The sequence below is a fragment of the Pisolithus orientalis genome (assembly GCF_024613125.1).
Source record: "Pisolithus orientalis strain OTSU chromosome Unknown F5J12scaffold_58, whole genome shotgun sequence".
NCBI lineage: Eukaryota > Fungi > Basidiomycota > Agaricomycetes > Boletales > Pisolithaceae > Pisolithus > Pisolithus orientalis.
The window spans coordinates 200,280-218,966 of NW_026260839.1; the positions used below are offsets into that span (position 1 = coordinate 200,280).

The 18,687-nt window shown below is 48.4% G+C and overlaps 6 protein-coding genes across 6 annotated transcripts; 1 reads left to right on the plus strand and 5 right to left on the minus strand.

The window, feature by feature from the left end:
• Positions 1 to 578: 578 nt before the first annotated feature.
• Positions 579 to 1,371, minus strand: F5J12DRAFT_862982 (mitochondrial ribosomal protein L37-domain-containing protein). The gene is made up of 2 exons (XM_051746946.1): positions 1,099 to 1,371; positions 579 to 1,035 (listed from the first exon to the last, which is right to left on the minus strand). Exons 1-2 carry the CDS (start codon positions 1,256 to 1,258, stop codon positions 794 to 796), a joined length of 402 nt encoding a protein of 133 aa, XP_051595276.1. The 5' UTR covers positions 1,259 to 1,371; the 3' UTR covers positions 579 to 793.
• On the minus strand, positions 1,372 to 4,557 carry F5J12DRAFT_862984 (plasma-membrane choline transporter-domain-containing protein). The gene is made up of 6 exons (XM_051746947.1): positions 3,364 to 4,557; positions 2,882 to 3,271; positions 2,436 to 2,824; positions 2,180 to 2,357; positions 2,024 to 2,099; positions 1,372 to 1,963 (listed from the first exon to the last, which is right to left on the minus strand). The coding sequence occupies exons 1-6, from the start codon at positions 4,404 to 4,406 to the stop codon at positions 1,484 to 1,486; spliced, it is 2,556 nt and encodes an 851-aa protein (XP_051595277.1). The 5' UTR covers positions 4,407 to 4,557; the 3' UTR covers positions 1,372 to 1,483.
• F5J12DRAFT_476238 (P-loop containing nucleoside triphosphate hydrolase protein) lies at positions 4,554 to 7,350 on the minus strand. Its single transcript, XM_051739612.1, has 11 exons — positions 7,069 to 7,350; positions 6,949 to 7,013; positions 6,853 to 6,888; positions 6,576 to 6,800; positions 6,394 to 6,513; positions 6,203 to 6,324; positions 5,876 to 6,132; positions 5,291 to 5,808; positions 5,210 to 5,234; positions 4,946 to 5,134; positions 4,554 to 4,879 (listed from the first exon to the last, which is right to left on the minus strand). The coding sequence occupies exons 2-11, from the start codon at positions 6,986 to 6,988 to the stop codon at positions 4,708 to 4,710; spliced, it is 1,704 nt and encodes a 567-aa protein (XP_051595278.1). The 5' UTR covers positions 6,989 to 7,013; positions 7,069 to 7,350; the 3' UTR covers positions 4,554 to 4,707.
• F5J12DRAFT_476397 (uncharacterized protein) lies at positions 6,925 to 7,875 on the minus strand. Its single transcript, XM_051739614.1, has 2 exons — positions 7,069 to 7,875; positions 6,925 to 7,013 (listed from the first exon to the last, which is right to left on the minus strand). Exons 1-2 carry the CDS (start codon positions 7,552 to 7,554, stop codon positions 6,990 to 6,992), a joined length of 510 nt encoding a protein of 169 aa, XP_051595279.1. The 5' UTR covers positions 7,555 to 7,875; the 3' UTR covers positions 6,925 to 6,989.
• Positions 7,876 to 8,007: 132 nt separating this feature from the next.
• Positions 8,008 to 8,696, plus strand: F5J12DRAFT_863013 (uncharacterized protein). The gene is made up of 3 exons (XM_051746948.1): positions 8,008 to 8,056; positions 8,189 to 8,553; positions 8,628 to 8,696. The coding sequence occupies exons 1-2, from the start codon at positions 8,025 to 8,027 to the stop codon at positions 8,526 to 8,528; spliced, it is 372 nt and encodes a 123-aa protein (XP_051595280.1). The 5' UTR covers positions 8,008 to 8,024; the 3' UTR covers positions 8,529 to 8,553; positions 8,628 to 8,696.
• Positions 8,697 to 17,769: 9,073 nt separating this feature from the next.
• On the minus strand, positions 17,770 to 18,337 carry F5J12DRAFT_727628 (uncharacterized protein; the record flags this gene model as incomplete). The annotated part of the gene is made up of 3 exons (XM_051741820.1): positions 17,770 to 17,823; positions 17,897 to 18,136; positions 18,209 to 18,337. 3 exons carry the CDS (start codon positions 18,335 to 18,337, stop codon positions 17,770 to 17,772), a joined length of 423 nt encoding a protein of 140 aa, XP_051595281.1.
• Between the last annotated feature and the right edge of the window lie 350 nt (positions 18,338 to 18,687).

Here is an 18,687-nt window from a genome sequence, read left to right on the forward strand (position 1 = left end):
AAGGACGGCTGCGATTTTATCACGGAACGCACCCGGAATCGGAAAACTGGGACTGTTTTTTTGGTCAACTGTCCAAAATTTTGACAAAGAGTTACGCGGGGTGTGCGGTGTCCGCGGTCAGCGAGTTCCCACTGTCAGCCGAGAGTACGTCATTCATAAAATTTATCGAGTTTGCACCTAGGACTTCGGAACCTGAGGGGTCAGTACTATTAGCTAACCTCCATTTGGCTAAGCTTCCCACTGCGGGTGTGGCGAAGAGAGCGACGGCCATGAAAGCCTCCATAAGCAACCAGACAGAACTGGTTAGTCTATGTCAGTTCGTGGCACATGGCACAAAGGGCCATCGCGAGGGCCCCGACGACTCCCGAGTCGCGACGACAAATGGATTGACTGGCATGCAGGGTAATTTAGAGGCACAGCTCAAATTAAATCGCATGGATGTTTATAATCGCTTATGATGATGTACCACGCAGTCTCAATGAAGGGACCCGGGATACGGACTGTCCACGAGATAGTACAAGATGCCAAGCAAATTAGATTGCATGTGTTCACGCAAATGAAGTCAAGGAAGAACAAACCTCAACAGCATCCGATGAGCGCACGATTCATTCCCGAATACTAGAAGTCGATAGAGCATAAAGCCCACGTGAAGGCAAGTGCTAGTATGCAAGTCTGCCGCATCACCGTGCACGTCAGCAAGTACTACCAGGAAGGGTCTATCAAATGTCCGGTACTTAGAGTACAGTAGCAACGACGTGTCAGTAAAATCGCCACGTACATGGTGCCCGGCCATTCAACGCGCCCCAAATTTATTCTTATCCCTCAACAACTGGCGATTCTCCCTCCTCAAGCGTCTCTTTTCCGCATCGCTCCCCGGTTCAACGTCTTCCACCGCGGATCTCTTCTTGGGGTTCGTCAGGTCCCATAACCAACTTGGGTAGTCAGCGTCCGGCATGGCGAGAACGGGAGGTTGTCCTTTGAGGTAGTTCAATCCCGACAGGACTGTTCCGGCAGGACACGACGAGATGGGCGGTTCTGAAGATGGAGGAGGAAGGTTGAGAAACGAAACGCTGAATGGAAGTGAAAGAGATGGTTTACTTAGGTCTTCCGGAGACGGTGATGTTGCTGACTTTGCCGTCGATGGCTTCTTCTCTGCCGATGGGCTACCAGCTTGCCTGGGACCGGTAGCGAGGGTGCGAGAGAAGAAAAACGCGAGTCTGCGGTGCAGAGATGCGCGGGGACATACCAACAGCGACATGGGTGCAGTAGTGCTTGAGGAGACGCGTCGGACTTCTCGAAACCACGCGCCGCGCGGTAATAATCTTCTGTACACAACCTCGACTAGCTACACGCGAGATGCCCTCGTGAAAAACACAAGGCAATAACTATGCAGTAACATAGATACATTGTCAAGAAAATAATATGTACTAAATCTGACAGTAACGCTCATACATACTACGTGGGCGCCTCGTGCCGCCCGCACCTAGAAAATACCCGATCCCGGCAACAACTGCGAAGACTCGTGCCCACGACCCTCAAATTCATCATCAACCGAACTCACATCTTCCGCTTCCGCATCCAGCGACAAGGAATACGGCATCACATCACTTCTCCGCCCATTATCCTCAAAGTCTAACGGTTCGTGCTCAAAAGGATTGACGTCAGTTTCGGGCGTCGCTGGTGGCAACGGACGTATCGGTTCCGGCGGTACATCTAGCAGAACAGCGCGCGAGAGTGGCGGTTGACGGGGTGGAGATTTGTATCGCGTGGGTGGAGATGATGGCGGCCGTACTTGTTCGGTTATTGGCGCTGGTGGTGTAATAGTCGTGACAAGCGTCGCATGCGGCGCACGCACCGCACCGACAGGCCCGATGTGAGAAGATGGCGTGGATACACGCGGTGTGGCGACGGGCGGCTGGACAACGCGCTGCTGCTGGGCCCGCGGCTGAAGGTCGTATTCGAACTAGGCCAAAAACGACTGTCATCACTCCGAAAAAGCATTATAAAGAAGCTAGCAACTCACAGCAGCGAACACATCTTCTCTCCGTCTCAGTCCAATGTCCTTGTCGATACAATAACACATGTATAACACGTCCGCACTGCGCGCCGAAATAACGATATACAAGGTGCAACAACGTAAGTCAAGGTCAAAACTCGCATGAACAAGATCATCACGTACGTATCCTTGATGAGACCCACACAATACAACCCTACTAGTGCAGTAACGCCGCCTGCCAACATCGCAGATCCCAAGGCCGAATCGGGCGCGTTAAGTGTGTGTGCGACGAACAGGTACGTCAGGAGCGCGAATGGGAAGGTCATCGTCAACGGTGCGTAGGTTAGCATCGTGAGCTGGGCTTCAATTATCAACATGAAAACCAGGAACATGTCAGATCGCGAACCGGCCGAATAGAATAGAATGAAATTTCACGTACGTTCGGTCTTGAACTTTCGCCGGTACCGTCCCGCGTTGGATGTCTCTACCGCAATCGTCAGAGCACGAGCTCGTCTGGCGCTCGGAAAGAATGGATCGCCAGTGAGGCCCGCGTAGATAAGCGCGTATCGACTCAGTGAAGAAGTGACACTTTCTAGGTAAGCCACGGCCATACCCGCACCAACGCTGATAGGCTGCAACCACGGTCGAAGTACGATCGGGAAGTAAGAAGGTAGGAGCCGTAATGCGAGCGTCAGAAGACTCAAGATCCGAATACCAGCAAGTATTAGTGCACCCAAAACGATCGAACCCAAAGAGGGATAGGTAGCCCGAAAAAGCGCGGCGTGGATAATGTGTGTGTCAGTGGACAGTGGCGGAGGCTGTTCTGGGCTGCATAGCTCATCAGCACTGCGAATTAACTCGAAGAAGAACCGAACGAAGACGAACTCAGCATAGTACCACGCGCCAATGACGCCTGCAGAGGTAGTACGCAAGATCCCTCGTGCGACGCCCCAGCTCCAAAGCCATACGCAAACTGCGCCTACGATAGCCCAGTCCGCCCATTCGCGTAGATGCCCTTCGACAGTTCCACCACTCGAATCTTCGATATAGCCAATCAGAACGAGACGGAAGATCAGAGTGAGGAAAGGGATTGATGCGAACAATGTCAGGAGAAGAATTGCAGGGGAGAGAGCAAGAAGGAACGGATTAGCAATTAAGAGTTGAGAGGCGAGATCTAGTATAGATGACGTAGAATGAATTTCCCTCGGAAGATCGACCAGTCGGCGTGCGGTAAGGAACGACAGCGCGAGAGGAATGAGCGAGAATATCCGCAAACTGAGACCGTCAGGAAGTTCCCAGTCAAATAAAGAGAGTCAGAACGAGCGAAAAATACCCCCGGATGCAAGAAAGCAAGGGAAACGACTTACCCAACCGTTTCTCCCCATGTTGGTTCCTGATCGCCATCCCACATGAAACTGCCTGCGAAAGCCCATATTGCGGAGATGAAAAGCGTGGCAGGTATAAATACGGATGTTGCCACCATGACAGGTCTAACAAAAATCCTCAACAGAAAAATATGCAGATATGCAACGGCAGCGCTGAGGAATGTGAGGATCGTGAGCAGCGGGACTGTGTGCAGTAACGTGATATAAGGTACGGGCCCTCTTGATTTTCCGGGTTTCCGGCCGAGGAAGAGTAAAAGCACGGAGAAGAAGAGACATATCGAAACCCCAGTACACCATACGATTGTCCACGTCGAGTCGTTGAATTTGCGACGAGGGAGTGACCGCTTTGGGTCGGGTAGGGAGAATACGTCAAGAGGTCGGGTAGCTCCGTCCCTCGGTAGTAGTGACTGGGTGAGCGATAAGGAGAGAGGTTCTCGACTCTGTCGTGGCGGCGGAGGGGGCGGGGTCTGTAGCCGTTTATGACGGGGCATTGATGGCTGTCCTAGCATGGCTAAAGATCCTGGAGAGTCAAGAGAGGAACGTGAAGATGGCGATGGAGATGGCGATGGCGACCGGGGAGCTCGTCTAGGTGGTGATGCCTGGTGAGCAAGCCATCCCTTTGGAAAGTCCTGGGACTCTGCTTGACCGTAATTAGATGCCATCAGACGGGAAGACTGGGCGGCATGGCGAGATGCGCCTGGGGGCATTTCATCTCCGTCCTCGTCCTGGTCCAGACGTAGATATGGATCCTCCTCTCCGTCCATGTCAGAGCGCACTTTCCCCGTGCCCGACCGACCACCACCACTGCTACTACCAATGCCTCTGCGTGATACCCTACTCGCTCGGCTGTCTCGCAGATGTGGATCATCAAGGTCGGCGACGTCATGGTCGTCGTCGTTCCCATTCCGAGATCCTTCATCGTCGGTGGTGAACGAGAAGAAAAGTGGCTGGGAAGAAGATAGACTTGACTCTGGATGCTGTTGCATTAAGAATTCAGATGCATATTGGGCGAACGACTTGGCCATCGCCTCTGTTCTGGTCGTTTGGCAAGCCCACTCGCACTCGGGTCTTGGACGCTGGGGCACTGGACAGGCGTTGTACTGGCATTCGAAATAGGGCGACGCATCCGCTGGGAAGGAGCTTCCTAATTTGGATTACTTAGTCTTTTAGTGCAGGGCCCCTCTCCGACTAATGCATACCATTCAGCGTATGTACGTTTGACAGTATTGCCACAGTGTAATGTGTGTAGTAGACATAACAAGTCAACCCGGTAAAGGCGTTAGCACCAGAAAGGACACTCCAAACCCAAGCATCCCTCGAGCTCCCCTAGCCGGGAATTCCTACAGTAGTTCCAACGTCTCTCATTTCCTCCCGTTGGGACGAAGTCTCGGTGGAAAACGCTTGAGCCTGCACATTATAGAGATGTGCGTACTCCCCTCCCAGTGCTACCAGCTCCACATGTGTCCCCGTTTCGACGACCTGGCCATCCTTGACACATCTACAGATACCGTTGTCAGCTGAAGCCGCATGATAGGATCGAAACCCAGCTCCGTTTGGCACTCACATGATCAAATCGGCGTGCTTTGTTAGATGCCCAAACCGGTGCGTCACGAACAACATCGTCCTGCCTTCCCTCGCACCGCGAAGATGTGCGAACAATTGGAATTCTCCTGCGGGATCCAACGCTGAGCTCGGTTCGTCGACCGTGACAAGCTTGACAGGAGTAGAAAGAAGTCGCATGAACGTTCGTGCACTGTGACCAAAATGGAGGGTGTAAAGGGCGGAGTTGGCACATTTTCTAAGGTGATGAGGGATGGGACATGCTTACGCGACGAGTCGTTGACGTTCTCCTCCTACATTGAAAAATAATGGATAAGGGGAACCGCGAAAATGAAAAGAGAACACGCACCCGACACACTGGTTGATTGTGTGAATGATTCATGCATCTTCTCCAACTCTGCATCTCCCCTTCCGTTAAAACTAATGTGCCCATCTGACCGAGGATCCAAAGTCGTGTTTAGACCCTCCGAGAATTTATTTACGGTCTTCTCCGCGCCCGAAAGTCGCAGTGATTCCTGGACAATCTCCGCGATAACCTCGGGCTTGTCCATGCCAGGATCTGCACCATCAGGCGCACCCAATACAATGTTCTCTCGAATAGATAACGGAAACAAGTCGTGTTCCTGTGTAAGCATTGCAAATCTTCTTCGCAAGTCTTGTATACGATATTCTTGGATGGGTACACCGTCGATGAGAATCGTACCCGAGTTCACGTCGTAGAAACGACTTAGGAGTTTAAGGATCGTCGTTTTACCGCTCCCATTACTACCAACGATGATTACGAGTTGACCAGGTTGGATCGTAAACGAAACAGAGGATAGAGCAGAGCGATCTGTCTTCGCAGCAGGATAATTGAAGGAGACATTTCTGATATCACCGCCATCCCATAAATCCAGGTTATCAAAAAAGAAATGGAGATGAGACGCGGACACACCTGAATTCCACAGCGGTTCCTTTCTGATTATCGTGCCCCGGTCGTGGGTATGGTGTTTCTCCGTCCACCATTTGAGGTTTATTGACTAACCCCCCGTAGAACCGTTCCACAGATGCTACTGTTTCGAGTAAAGGATTAGTCCACATCATTAGCTCTGTGAACGTTCGTCTCAGAGAAATGTTCGTTCGTTCGACCACCGCCAACTGTGCAAGGGAGATTTTCGACGGAGTGAACAGCGCAATGAACGCAGCATATAACTATATGGTAAAAATATATGGATCAATGTAAGAAATTCCATTTCCTTGGACGAGAACCGACCACACGTACCATGACAGCTTGCGGACACAATTCAGAAAGCACTTGCGAAAATAGAGGATTCTGCGATCGATACAACATTTCAGGCATCGTATCGGGTATGTCGCGTAAGTTCTCTTGGGTCTTGCGATATTCTGCACAAATGATCGGTTCTTCTAAGTAAGCTACTCAAATTCGAAAATGGGAAGATGGATCGGAATTACCTCGAATTAAATAGTCTTCGATGCCGGCTGCGATCACTTCAGACTTGAGGCGTTCGTCCGCAAGCTTAAGGAGTGCCGATTTACGGAGATACGACTCGTTGACTGGTTGTACTACATACTCTAATTTCACAAAGAGAAATAAACCTGAGTATTTCTGCACATATGAAGTAAGAAATACGTACTTTTCCCCCACAACTGTCTATTTATTAACATGCTATCGGCAAACACGGGAGCCAAGCTGAGAAGAACGAATGTGACACCAGCATGTTGAAAACCAGTGTTAACAACATGGACAATGAGGCGAAGTTGGAGAAGGGTGGAGAGGATACTTTGTGCGAGTCTGAGGGAAAGCTCGAGGCAGTCGAATACCGCAACAGGGTCACGCGATGATTCAAAAGCAGAAGAAGCTAGCATGATGAATGAGCTAGGTTAGCATCTCCAGATGTAATATGGGCTGACTCTGTGATGGTGTAGACAAATTACAAGATAGCTTGGCTGGGGAATCGGATATTGAACACGACCATCAAGCACGGGTAACAGATGGAGAGTACGAACCTTCAAACAGACGCTCTTCCATACTATGCTTAACTCGCATCCTATATATTTCCGTTGTCTTTGCACTGCCTCCCAGCATGAGCGGACAGAGACAAATTGACTCCACGACATCGTACTCACGATGTCCAATTTATGATGCTCGTCAACAAAGAACACAGTATCCTTGCTACAGCAGCCCACAACAGATCGTTTCCAGACTGATCTTCTGGACTCTGGGATATCCGATGCTCGATCTACCATCGTCAGCCGGCATCTTATCTGACCACATGGCTCAAAAGAAGTAGAAAGCCTTACGTAGGAAAACCACCTGCTGGAGAAATAAAGCGAGAGCGTATCTTCCACAGCACACCACAGCGTTGCCAAGATCAGGAATAGAAGCATCGAAGGACTAATTGCGTACAAATCCCCACATGCACGGCGGATGAGGGGGATAGCGTTCGCAATATCACGGTAAAACCGCAAGCCGGGAAGTCTGACTGAGGACAGGGATTCGTTTGCGATGATGATACGCCAAACGCCGAGTCTGATCTCCGTATACTTTGAATTATCTTTGAAAGGTCGCTCGACGATTGGTATGGCGGTTGTGAGAAGATTCCAGAGAGTCATGACCGTCGTCTGGAGGGAGGTTTGGCAGTAGTGGGCGTCGTCAAAATCGCTATATGTAGTAATCGGAGAGAACTGGGTCAAGAGCGAGGAAACGGACCTTGGATTAATATACCGCCTTACATTGAATCGAAGGGCTGTAGTGCTGCTTCAACCGGGAACCATACATATGGCGTGAGGCACCGATCAGAAGTTGCCAGGCTGTACGGAAAACCTCGACGTCACAGCAAATCGGGTGCACCGGCCGCAAACAGCATGAATGGATACCGACGAAGTACCCGGGGCGAATTACGATAAAGTAGTACCCAGTCAGTTTGATGTGTACGGACTCATCAGAACAGGCCGGTGTGACTCGAATAGGCGCCAGTCGTTGGCCCTTGACTGAGTCGACTCGTAACACAGTAATCAGTGGGAGACAACAGGCCTTCATGGCAGTGGGTAACATCCCGAGATAAAAGAAGCGGTTTGATCATATGCGGGTGCCAATCCTCGAGTTTTTGCTACTCTGAGTGTATGATTGGAGTAAAGGCAAAAGGTCCGAAAACCAGGTTAGTCAGCTAATAACCTTTGCAAGACCCGCCATCCAACATATTGTCAGGACAGGGGGAATTCCTCACAGGCTTGCAAAAACACTAACCATTCTCGCAGTTTCCGTCCAATCAGCAATTTCCAGGGTTCAGACTCAGCCAAGTTCATCCCCTCGCGAGTACGATCCAGATGACGACATTGTCACCGTCGAGTCAGATACACCTCAGGCTGTTCCCGAAAGTCAGAAGTCGCTGGCGCGTCAGCCTGATCCGCGTGACGGCCGATGTCTCATTGCGAATTCGACTTGTCAAGCTGCCATCGAGATACGCCACCTGGTGGCCCGCTCCACAGACCACTCAATCGTCTGTTCTTTTCTTTACTATTTCTCAGAGCACTTTGCCTTTCCAGTGTGCAAAGAGCCGGAACGGGAACGACAACAGCGACCATGACCCCACCGACCTCGATGATCCACATCTGCGAGATAGACGTGCGAGTAAGTATTGCGCAGAGGAACGGGAAGCAATGAAGAGCAAGGCACGAACACTTGCCTTTATTTAGAACGATAGTAGACTTTGAAGGTAAGCTTGTAGTGCTTGAGGGGCTCAGTTGTCGAGTAGACAAGAGAAGAACGAATGCTTGATTCGATGATGATTGAGGAAGAAATCCCCGAGTTTATATACATGAGTAGGTACGCACGGACCAAGAGCGTAAAAGGAAACTACTACTCAGTATAGTAAAGAATAATGCAGAAGGTCATGGAATATGATGTATGATATGATGTCAGTATGACATCATTGTGGAGCTGATTATTAAGGAATGTCATGTGATGAACAACGTGTTGATATACGTGTAAGTCTAGATTAGTCTAGACGTCGGAACATATAGTAACATTTCCAACACTCCCCCTCGCTCTAAAATGGTAAGGTCACAAGACCCATTGACGAGCGATTAGTTTCAAATTTTTGCCACGTCAAAGATTTAGTAAGACTGTCTGCTTTTTGTTTATCAGTTTGAACGTATTCAATACTGAATAAACCTTCTTGAACACAGTTGCGAACGAAGTGCCATTGGACGTCGATATGTTTAGAACGACCGTCCGATACAGGATTCTCAGCAATGAAGCGAGCTCCCATATTATCGCAGTAGAGAATTGTTTTCTCGGTCTTTAATTGAAGTTCTTCAAATAGCATAGAAAGCCATTTGATTTGACGTGCGGCATCACAGAGAGCCATATACTTGGCTTCTGTGGAAGAGAGTGCGATAGTCTTCTGTTTCTGAGATCGCCAAGAAATAAGGGATGATCCAAGGAACATTCCATAACCGGTAGTGGAATGACGAGTGTCTTTATTTGCAGCCCAATCAGAATCCGCAAAGCCATAGATTCGAGATTCAAGTCCCGAATAGTATAAAGCCAACTTTGGAGTAGACGCAATATAGCGAACTATATGCAAGGCTTTATTTCAGTGATCTTCGGTTGGATTTGCCATATATTGAGACATGCGAATAACCGCAAAGGCAACATCGGGACGAGTACCAAGAGCCATATAGAGCAATGACCCGATTATTGACTGGTACTGTGACCGAAGAGAAGAAGTGGCTTGATAGTCTGAGGGTGCTTTTTCCGGTTGGTATCCCGAAGGTAATGGAGTGCGAACATTTCGAGCATTCTCCATGTTGAACCTCTTGATAACCTTTTTAACATAAGGTATTTGATCAAGATAAAGTTCCTTTTTGGACCGATCACGGTGAATTTGAATGCCAAGATATTCCTTGACTTCACCAAGATCACGAGATTCCCATTTCTTCATGAATTGTTCTTTCTTGGCTTTCAGAAGACATTTGTCCGATCCTAGAAAGAGTCCATCGTCAACATAGACGAGGAAAATGACAATTCCAGCTTTTGAGATGTGGATATAAATCCCAGCATCCACTTTAGATTGAATATAGCCCATTGAGAGTAAGGATTGATGGAGGGCTTTATTCCATGCCAATGCAGCTTGCTTTAAGCCATATAAGGCTCTAAGCAACCGATAAACCTTGTGTTCTTGACCCGAAACTTTGAAACCTTCTGGTTGCTCCATATAAATTTCTTCATCAAGGTTTCCATAAAGGAAAGCGGTTTTGACATCCAGTGCTTCTGTATCCCAATTTCTTTGGGCGGCGAATGCAAGTAGAATTTGCACAGTTTCAAAACGAGCGACTGGAGAGAAGGTATCTTCAAAGTCGGTACCGAATTCTTGTGTAAAGCCTTTTGCCACAAGACGAGCTTTATAACGACCATCGCTTTTGATAGCGAAAACCCATCGACATTTTACAGGTTTCCGATCTCTAGGAGGATCCACCAAGGTCCATACTTGTCTTTCTTCAATAGACTTTATTTCGTCTTTCATCGCTTGGAACCATTTCTTTTGCAAATCGGGAGATAACTTTAGCACATCTTTAAATTGTTCCGGAGATTCTTTTATCCTGGCAGCCAATGCAAACTCAAAAGGATGCATTTCAGGACCTGGCATTTGAGCATGCTGATCTGGCATGCCTCTAGGCGAAGAAGGAGTATCCGGAAGTGGAGTAAGTGGTGAACCGGGAGAAGGAGGTGTAGTTCCTTGTGGATGTTCAGTCCACTGACTAGGAACTTGAGGAGGAACTAGTGTAGGAGGTAGCCTTGGAGAAGAAGGTCTCCTTTCCTCTTGTTGTTGACGAATAAACTCCCTGGTTTGTCTAGCATGTTCTTCAGCATTGCGAATCCACTGTTGTGCTTGATCCCGATTTCTTTGAATATCTCGTTCAATTTCGACTGGGGGTCTGTCTCCATAGAGATTCCCAGGACGAGATACTGGTATGAAGCGACGTTTAGGACGAGGTTCTCTGTCATCTTGAGGAGGATTTGCTCTGCGAACATTGCGCGAATCTCCTTGAATAAATTCTGGTTGATGAGGATGTCTAAGATGACGAGGGTCGACTGATGGTACAGCAGCAGGTGCTCTTCTTTGTTGTTGACCTTTATTAGAATAGTCCGGAGGTCTCTGCTGTGGGTTTGGTTGTGGAGGAGTATTAGGACGAGGTGGTTGACGGTGATGAGGCGCCGGTTGGATCTGATCAGGATCCGGTAACGAATGTAGGCTTTCAGAGTCGGAAGAATTAGAATCTTGGTCGTTTTCGGTATCGGGGTCAAAGGTTTCGGATTTTTGTTGACCAGAGCAAAAAGGAAAAGAGTCTTCTACAAATTTTGCAGTACGAGAAAGAATAATTTTCTGTCCATTTAAGAACCGATATCCTTTGGTATTGGGTTCATAGCCCAAAAATACCATTTCGACTGCATGTGGTTCCAGTTTGTCTTTTCGTTTTTCTTTTGGAACCCATACAAAGGCTTTGCAGCCAAAGGTGCGGAAATATGTGATATCCGGGACTTTTCCTAAGAATAGTTCAACCGGAGTTTTGAATAGAATCCGTTTTAAAGGAGTTCGATTGTACACATGCAGTGCACAGTCAAAGGCAAAATTCCAAAAGCGTTTTGGAATACAAGCATGGTGTCGAATGGTCCCAGCTTTTTCGGAAATAGTCCGGTTAAAACGTTCTGCTCGACCATTTTGCTGAGGTTGGTCGGCAATAGATAAATGATGAGTAACACCGCGCGAAGAAAGGAGCGCCTTGAAAGTGTGACCCATAAATTCTCCCCCGCGATCCGAACGGAGCGCAAGTAGATGATGCCCAGTAGTATTTTGCATAGACACCAGCCAATTGGCAAAAGCAGTATAGGTATCGGATTTATTGCGAAGGTAGAGACAGAAACCGTAAGATGAAAAATCATCCAAGAGGGTTAAGATGTATTTGGACCGAAAATAGGATTCGACAGGTAACTCCATGAGGTCGGCATGTACCAACCCAAGAGGTTGAGTTGCTCGTTTCCATGACGGTTTGAAAGCTTCAGAAGCTAATTTGCCTTGTGCGCAGCCTTTACAAGAGGTAGTTTCCCCCGGTATTTGTATATCTTGTTTGAGACCTAATCGGCGAATATGTCGGAGAACTGCATTGGCAGGGTGACACATGCGATTATGCCAAAGAGACTCTTGTGTTCCTGTAGCCAGAGGGCAAAGGACCCCATAGGCAGTGGTAGGTGGAAGCGGTACGCCCACAAACCAGTGAAGGGGTGAAGTCGGTGAAGCAATTTTGGCTTCAAGGACAATCCGGCCATCTGGTGCTCTGATAGTTTCGCCAGTAAGAGTCGCTGTGCTCCTATACCCATTATCAAGGAGCGCATTGCGTGAACAAAGTCACTTTGAAAACAAAGGACTATAAACAACATTCTGTAGTGGAAGATTACTGCCATTTTCTAGGCGAATAACCACTGTTCCTTGACCAAGGAGTTGAATCTTTTTAGAGCCAGCAGTAGAGGCCAAAGGTGGATTTTTAAACTCTCGGTAGGTCAAGAAATCAGTTTTGAAAGGAGTCACATGATGTGATGCTCCAGAATCCAACATCCATAATGACTCACCCTTTGGAAGGTTCTTTTTAAGATTCGCATATGATGTCACACCAAATGGGTAACAGTCATAAGAATTGAAAGCATGGCCATCGAATTGCATGGGTAAATACCCAGAGGCAGATTCGTTGGGATCATACTCGATGTCTGGATTATGCTTAAAACGAAATGATTTTACAACAGGAGGATTTGGCACAGATTCGTGAAATTTATGTAAGGATATAGGCTTAGCTCGCTTTTTAGCGGCTTTCTTTAATACGGATTTTCGGAGAGATCCTCCGTCTCCACTATCCTGTCCTCGAAGTCGAGGGGCAGGGAGATCAAAAGTCCGTTGCTGCGTCGCAGACGCATTGCCATTATCCTTAGCATTCCCGTCCTCCACCATATTCGCGCCAACCAAAACGGAATCTCCCACTCGTACTGAGGGTTCGAGGGAACCACTCGTATGTGTCCTGTCCTGCTCAGCAGGGGGAAGGGAAATCTTCCTCGGATAAGAGTCCGAGTACTTCCGTTGCTCCGGTTCCCGAAGGGAAACCTCCAGCAGGTTGCAAGAGTTGACTGTTCGGCGACAGATGGAACATCGGCATTTATTAGAGCCGGGAATGTTAACACGAATCGGTACTGACTCAACTTGATCCGGTTGGAAATTCTGGATTTCCTCCAGATACCAAGGAGCTAAGTTTCCGGTTGTTACATCAACTGGATAATTGGGGGAATCCCCAACAGATTCCATCGCCATAGTAAGATCTTGGCGGGATAGATCAGGGTCATACATCTCGGTGTCAGTAATGACATGTGATCCAAGATATGTATTGAGGTCAGATGAATAGACTCGTTCAACCGGAGTTTGATCTGGGAGAGAATATTCGGGAGAAGGTTCGCGGGACGGAATATTGATTGCAGTGATATCAAAATCTCCTGCATCAAAAGCAGCAGCAGCATTCTCGTAGAATTCCTGGCCTTGAGCAGTATACTCTGGCTCATAGGAATTTTGTTCATAGTAGGAATTCTCTTGAACTTCCTCTATGTACGCCGCGTCGATAGGTTCAGCACCTTCGACTTCTAAGTTATTGGCTCGGGCCTTGCCCTTGCCACGGCATCTGTTTTGGCCTCGGCCACAAGAACCAGAACCTGACTGTGGTGCTTGCTGATAGGGAGTATAATTTCCACGTCCACGTCCACGACCTCCGCGACCTCTTCCGCGACCTCCACGGTAACCGCGAAAGGATCCTGATCCTGATCCAGATTGATGATCGGAAGTATTATGTGCGCCTCTGCATATTTGGCAGAGTGGCGGCTTATTCATGCGTGCCAAAAGTGAATTGGATTCTTGTTTAACTGTGGTCGATGATGACCCAGCTTTTTCCTGTTGTGGAAGCATAGATTTGCCCGATTTGTGGGCCCAAACTTCTTTCATACGAGGTATGACCATGTCGGGAGATAACTGATCGGCAGCAATCGAAGATAGGATATTGACCGGTGCCTGTTCCCAGGCTTGAGTCATCGAATGGACTAAAATGAGCGCTTTCATTTTATCATTAAGGGCAATGCCCTGAGCGCTGATTGCGGATATAAGCATAGTGATTTCCGCAATTTTCTGCATTATGTCATCCTTCGGCTTTATTTGAATACGAATAAGCTGTTGGAATTCCATGAATGTCGTCATGGCAGAAGGGGCTCCGTATGCAGATTTTAAAGCTTCCCATTTGAGATGGGAAGATGCATGTCCATCGATTGACATAGCGATCATCGGATCGCAGTACAAGGTCAAGATACCCTGAGCGCGAGTATCAGAAGTAAGCCAAGCAGGGAGACCGGGATCTCCGGCTGCTGGTTGTGCGATTGTGCCGTCCACGACACCCATAATGCCAAGAGTTTGCATATAGGCTTTCATGAGAACCGACCAAGAAGCCCCAGTTTAGACCGTTAAGTTTTGGGATCTGCTTCGAAAGACCTTCGGACATCTAGTGTCAAAAGTCCATAAGCAGATGTTCGTATAAAAACGAATTAACGGGATGAGTCGACAAGGATGGAGGATTAAGTTCATGACCGCGAATTTTGATTCGGTGAGCAGATGCTCTAGCCTTTTGAGATTTTCGGCGAATACGTGTACAGTTGTTTTTGTAGTAAGAACGTGGATTTCGTCTTTTCTCCATTTTATTTTTCGGTGCCGGTGTGCCTTTCTCAGCGAATCTCCAAGCGGAGATGCGAGAATTATTTCGCTCTAGACTTAAAAAGTCTAACGGAGCAAAATAATGATAACTCATGAAACTCCAGTTGCAGTCATGCAACGGAATTCCATCAGCCTTGAGTCCTAAGTAAGGATCCGCACATGAATATGGAATAGCAAGGCAGTCCGAATGACGAAAATGTCTGTCCTTTACTAAAATTTCGAAAACATTGTAAGACTCATACAAAGTACACGTATTAGTTGCCGAGTGGTTTTGGCCGCCTGATGCGTACGGTACGTCCAGCGTATTTGGGAGAGGATAATTTTTGGCGAATGGTGCGTGCTTCGCGAGCTCGGCTAAGAGCCGTGGTGCGAATTCCGCGAGGTCGGGGAGCTGCGAGATAGTCAAAAGTATCGCTGTCCATGACACGTTCGAGATCGCGTAGAATCTCTTCTGAGCCGGGCCAGTAAGCGAAGTCTGTGTCAGCAGGTGAGACACCCCACTGAAGATGCCGGTTAGAAGAGTTGTATCGCAAGGAAGTTCCCACATCTGCTTCTTCCCTATACCGTCGTATAAACCTAAAGAGACTGCTATCAAAGCTGTCTCCTCCGCGGCGCCGTTCCCAATACCATCTTGGGACACATCGGATGTCCGTAGACCCGTCATCCCAAACTCCTCGGAAATGGAATTCAAGATGCTGGTTCCAAACGCGGAGAGAAGGGATGAGGTTGTTGAAACACGGGTCGTAGAGGAGATGGACGTTGTAGTAAACGTAGACGAATGTGTCATGAGTGATGGTAAAGGCGGGAACAGAGTCGAGGGCAGGATCTTCATAGTACGCACTGGGAAGATCGCAACCATTAAAATTAGCTATGGCGTGCGGAGACGAGGTATGAGAGATCTTGGGAAAGAAGTCGGTAAGGTAGCCGTGATAGGCGAGGTGGATTCCTGGATAAAAATATGGCGATTCGAACCCAGGAAAGTGGGGCATATTTTGCCACGCTGTTTCCACGGTGTCAATAGGGACAAGATATGTCGCAGGATTGGGTTTCTTGAAGAACCCGACGCTCGAGGGCATGGCCTCTCTCCAGCTAGAACAGTCCCGTACATACACCATCTCAGTATACTCTATGATCTCCTTTACCGCATACTTCCTCCTCTTTACATCATACATCCCATCACGTTGTTCAGCAATCGCGAGTTCAAGTTTTTTAGCGACGACGAGAGACATCTTTTTTATTTTTTAATTAGTTCCAGTGCGACAAAGCAAACGAGTCAAAGAAGCAAATCGAACTCAGCGTTGTCGTCATCGACAGCGAGAACGACTGCAGGGTTTATTAGCTCATTGACAGCCGCAACCTCCTCTGGAAGAGGAGTTGGTGCACGACGAGGAGAAGGCGGATCTCGCGCTTCAACCTCATCATACGGCAGAACTGGATCAAGGTCTGCAGCGTGGTCGATGTCGGGAAGATGAAAGTGTAAATAATGAGGAGGAGGAGTAGGTGGACGAACAATAAGGCGCTGTAAAAGCAGCCTGCGGAGTACCTGCTGTTCAAGCAGTAACTGCCGCCTTCGCCACCAAGCGGAGAGACCTAGAAAAGAGAACCAGAATGCGATAGAGCGTACTGCAAGTTCTCGAAGGAATCGCGGGTCATATCCACCATAATGAAGTAAAACAATGGCCTGGTTAAGACCAGCAACAACAGCGACGGCGAAAACTACTACTACCGATCCTAGCACGTCTAGGCCTACGATATCCATAGTGATTTGCCCGTCAGCAGTGATCGCTCTATGCAAATACCGCAAATAGCTTGCCACCTAGTTATAGGCGGGGCTCATAACCTATTGCGCAGAGGAACGGGAAGCAATGAAGAGCAAGGCACGAACACTTGCCTTTATTTAGAACGATAGTAGACTTTGAAGGTAAGCTTGTAGTGCTTGAGGGGCTCAGTTGTCAAGTAGACAAGAGAAGAACGAATGCTTGATTCGATGATGATTGAGGAAGAAATCCCCGAGTTTATATACATGAGTAGGTACACACGGACCAAGAGCGTAAAAGGAAACTACTACTCAGTATAGTAAAGAATAATGCAGAAGGTCATGGAATATGACGTATGATATGATGTCAGTATGACATCATTGTGGAGCTGATTATTAAGGAATGTCATGTGATGAACAACGTGTTGATATACGTGTAAGTCTAGATTAGTCTAGACGTCGGAACATATAGTAACATTTCCAACAGTAAGGTATCGCGAAGAGGCGTTGGTACTGGTAGTGGTCGAACGAGTAGGGGGAAAGTATGCGCTGACATAAGCGAAGAAGAGGATCCATATCTATGTCTGGACCAGGATGAAAGCGGACATGAGATTCCACCAAGCGCACCTCACCATACAACTCAGTCTTCCCGTTTAATGGTATCTAATTACCGTCAAGCAGAGTTGCAGGACTTTCCAAAGGGATGGCTTGCTCACTAGGCATCACCACCGAGATGAGCTTCCCGGTCGCTATCGCCATCTTCACGCTCTTCTCTTGACTCTCCAGGATCTTTAGCCTTGCTGGGACAATCACCAACGCGTCGCCATAAACGGCTAGAGACCCCGCCGCTACGACAGAGTCGAGAAACTCTCCCTGCCACTCGTTACTGCCGAGGGACGGAACCACCCCATTGTTGACATGTTCTTCCTATGATCAATCCCTTTCGTTCGAGATGGCCCTCCGCTCATAACACAGCCGCCAGTGGGAGGCAACTAATCAATCGGATGCGTTATCTCAGCAAGCAACACTCGATGCAAGACCGAGTTCGTCCAGTGTCGGTGGAGGCTTTTTTTTTACACAACGCTAGTTTTACATTGTCCTGCTTTCCATTTGCTACCCCGACCGCTCTGTCCGACCACTGCCAGTATGAGTCCGACAAGAACTTAGATGAAATGACAAGTCTGCCAACGTCTACGAAATCATTTGCAACAATCCCATAGTCCAAGTTAGAAGGAAAAATGACCATGTAAAGAGAAGAGCTGTGTCCATCTGCTTCGTTGGTTACGTCACTGTGATTGACTTGTTCAGGACCTCCATCATCGGGAATAGACCTGCCTGTTCAACGAAGTCAGACATCGAGACACGCACTGCGAAGAGGCTCAATGGGAGGTCAATGAACGCTACTTACCGCAATCAATGTCAAATGGAACACCCCGATCTGAGCTAAGCCCTTCTCCATGGCACTTGGAATCTGCACCGTAAAATTTTCATACGGCGCGCTCGTCGGGTCGCGGTACTGTGGATCGAAGGGCCCATTATACAGGATCTGACCCATCATGTATTCAGGTGACGCGCAGACCCCGCCGGACGCTGCGCAAGTTTGGAGACCGATCACGACTGCAACTTCTTCAGAGCTGGTGAGCGTGTTCTGTAAGGTGAGCGTTAGAACTCGGCGTTATGACGAGTGGGTGGAGAGACGGGTGCGGGGAAAAGTACTTACCGGACGTTGGATCTGGACTGTGAGGTTGTCCCCTGGAGAAACGCTGTGCCCGTCAGGGGGATATCCGATGACAGCGTTCTGCGCGGACGCGAACGCCGGCACCAAAAGCAACAAAAGGAAGGCTTTCATCACGTTCAGTACTCAAGAACAAATAGCGGGGATAAGGAAGGGACCCTCATCGACCACTTCTCTTTATATTCGTCAGGTTTACAGACGATGCAACGCAAGGCGATACATTTTACGGCGGCCCAATATACCCGAGAAGTGAACGCATTTACATCGCGGCACCGGTGGTCCGTATCCACCCGTGTTCTCCCTCTTACCAAGTGCTTTTACTGGAAGGAGGAACTTGGTTTCCCTCAAAGGACGATGTTGCTTCTCTTGGACCATATGGGTGAGTCAATGCATACGGTGCGGAGCATTACATCGGACAGAACGGTACAGTTGCCGCTTTCCTGAACGGAGGCAGGGAACAAAGT

Excerpts from the sequence above, each read along its gene's own strand:
- F5J12DRAFT_862982 (XM_051746946.1), bottom strand. The coding sequence starts at position 1,258 with ATGTCGCTGTTGGTATGTCCCCGCGCATCTCTGCACCGCAGACTCGCG. Across the intron at positions 1,036-1,098 it reads ACCGTCTCCGGAAGACCTAA|AACCGCCCATCTCGTCGTGT; the intron begins GTAAACCATCTC and ends CTCCATCTTCAG.
- F5J12DRAFT_863013 (XM_051746948.1), top strand. The coding sequence starts at position 8,025 with ATGCGGGTGCCAATCCTCGAGTTTTTGCTACT. Across the intron at positions 8,057-8,188 it reads ATCCTCGAGTTTTTGCTACT|CATTCTCGCAGTTTCCGTCC; the intron begins CTGAGTGTATGA and ends AAAAACACTAAC.
- F5J12DRAFT_862984 (XM_051746947.1), bottom strand. The coding sequence starts at position 4,406 with ATGGCCAAGTCGTTCGCCCAATATGCATCTGAATTCTTAATGCAACAG. Across the intron at positions 2,358-2,435 it reads GCGAAAGTTCAAGACCGAAC|CCCAGCTCACGATGCTAACC; the intron begins GTACGTGAAATT and ends TGATAATTGAAG. Across the intron at positions 1,964-2,023 it reads GAGAAGATGTGTTCGCTGCT|TTCGAATACGACCTTCAGCC; the intron begins GTGAGTTGCTAG and ends TTTTTGGCCTAG.
- F5J12DRAFT_476397 (XM_051739614.1), bottom strand. The coding sequence starts at position 7,554 with ATGACTCTCTGGAATCTTCTCACAACCGCCATACCAATCGTCGAGCGA. Across the intron at positions 7,014-7,068 it reads AGCATCATAAATTGGACATC|TGCAAAGACAACGGAAATAT; the intron begins GTGAGTACGATG and ends GCTGGGAGGCAG.
- F5J12DRAFT_476238 (XM_051739612.1), bottom strand. The coding sequence starts at position 6,988 with ATGCGAGTTAAGCATAGTATGGAAGAGCGTCTGTTTGAAG. Across the intron at positions 6,889-6,948 it reads GGAAGAGCGTCTGTTTGAAG|CCAAGCTATCTTGTAATTTG; the intron begins GTTCGTACTCTC and ends CCGATTCCCCAG. Across the intron at positions 5,235-5,290 it reads ACAATCAACCAGTGTGTCGG|GAGGAGAACGTCAACGACTC; the intron begins GTGCGTGTTCTC and ends TTTTCAATGTAG.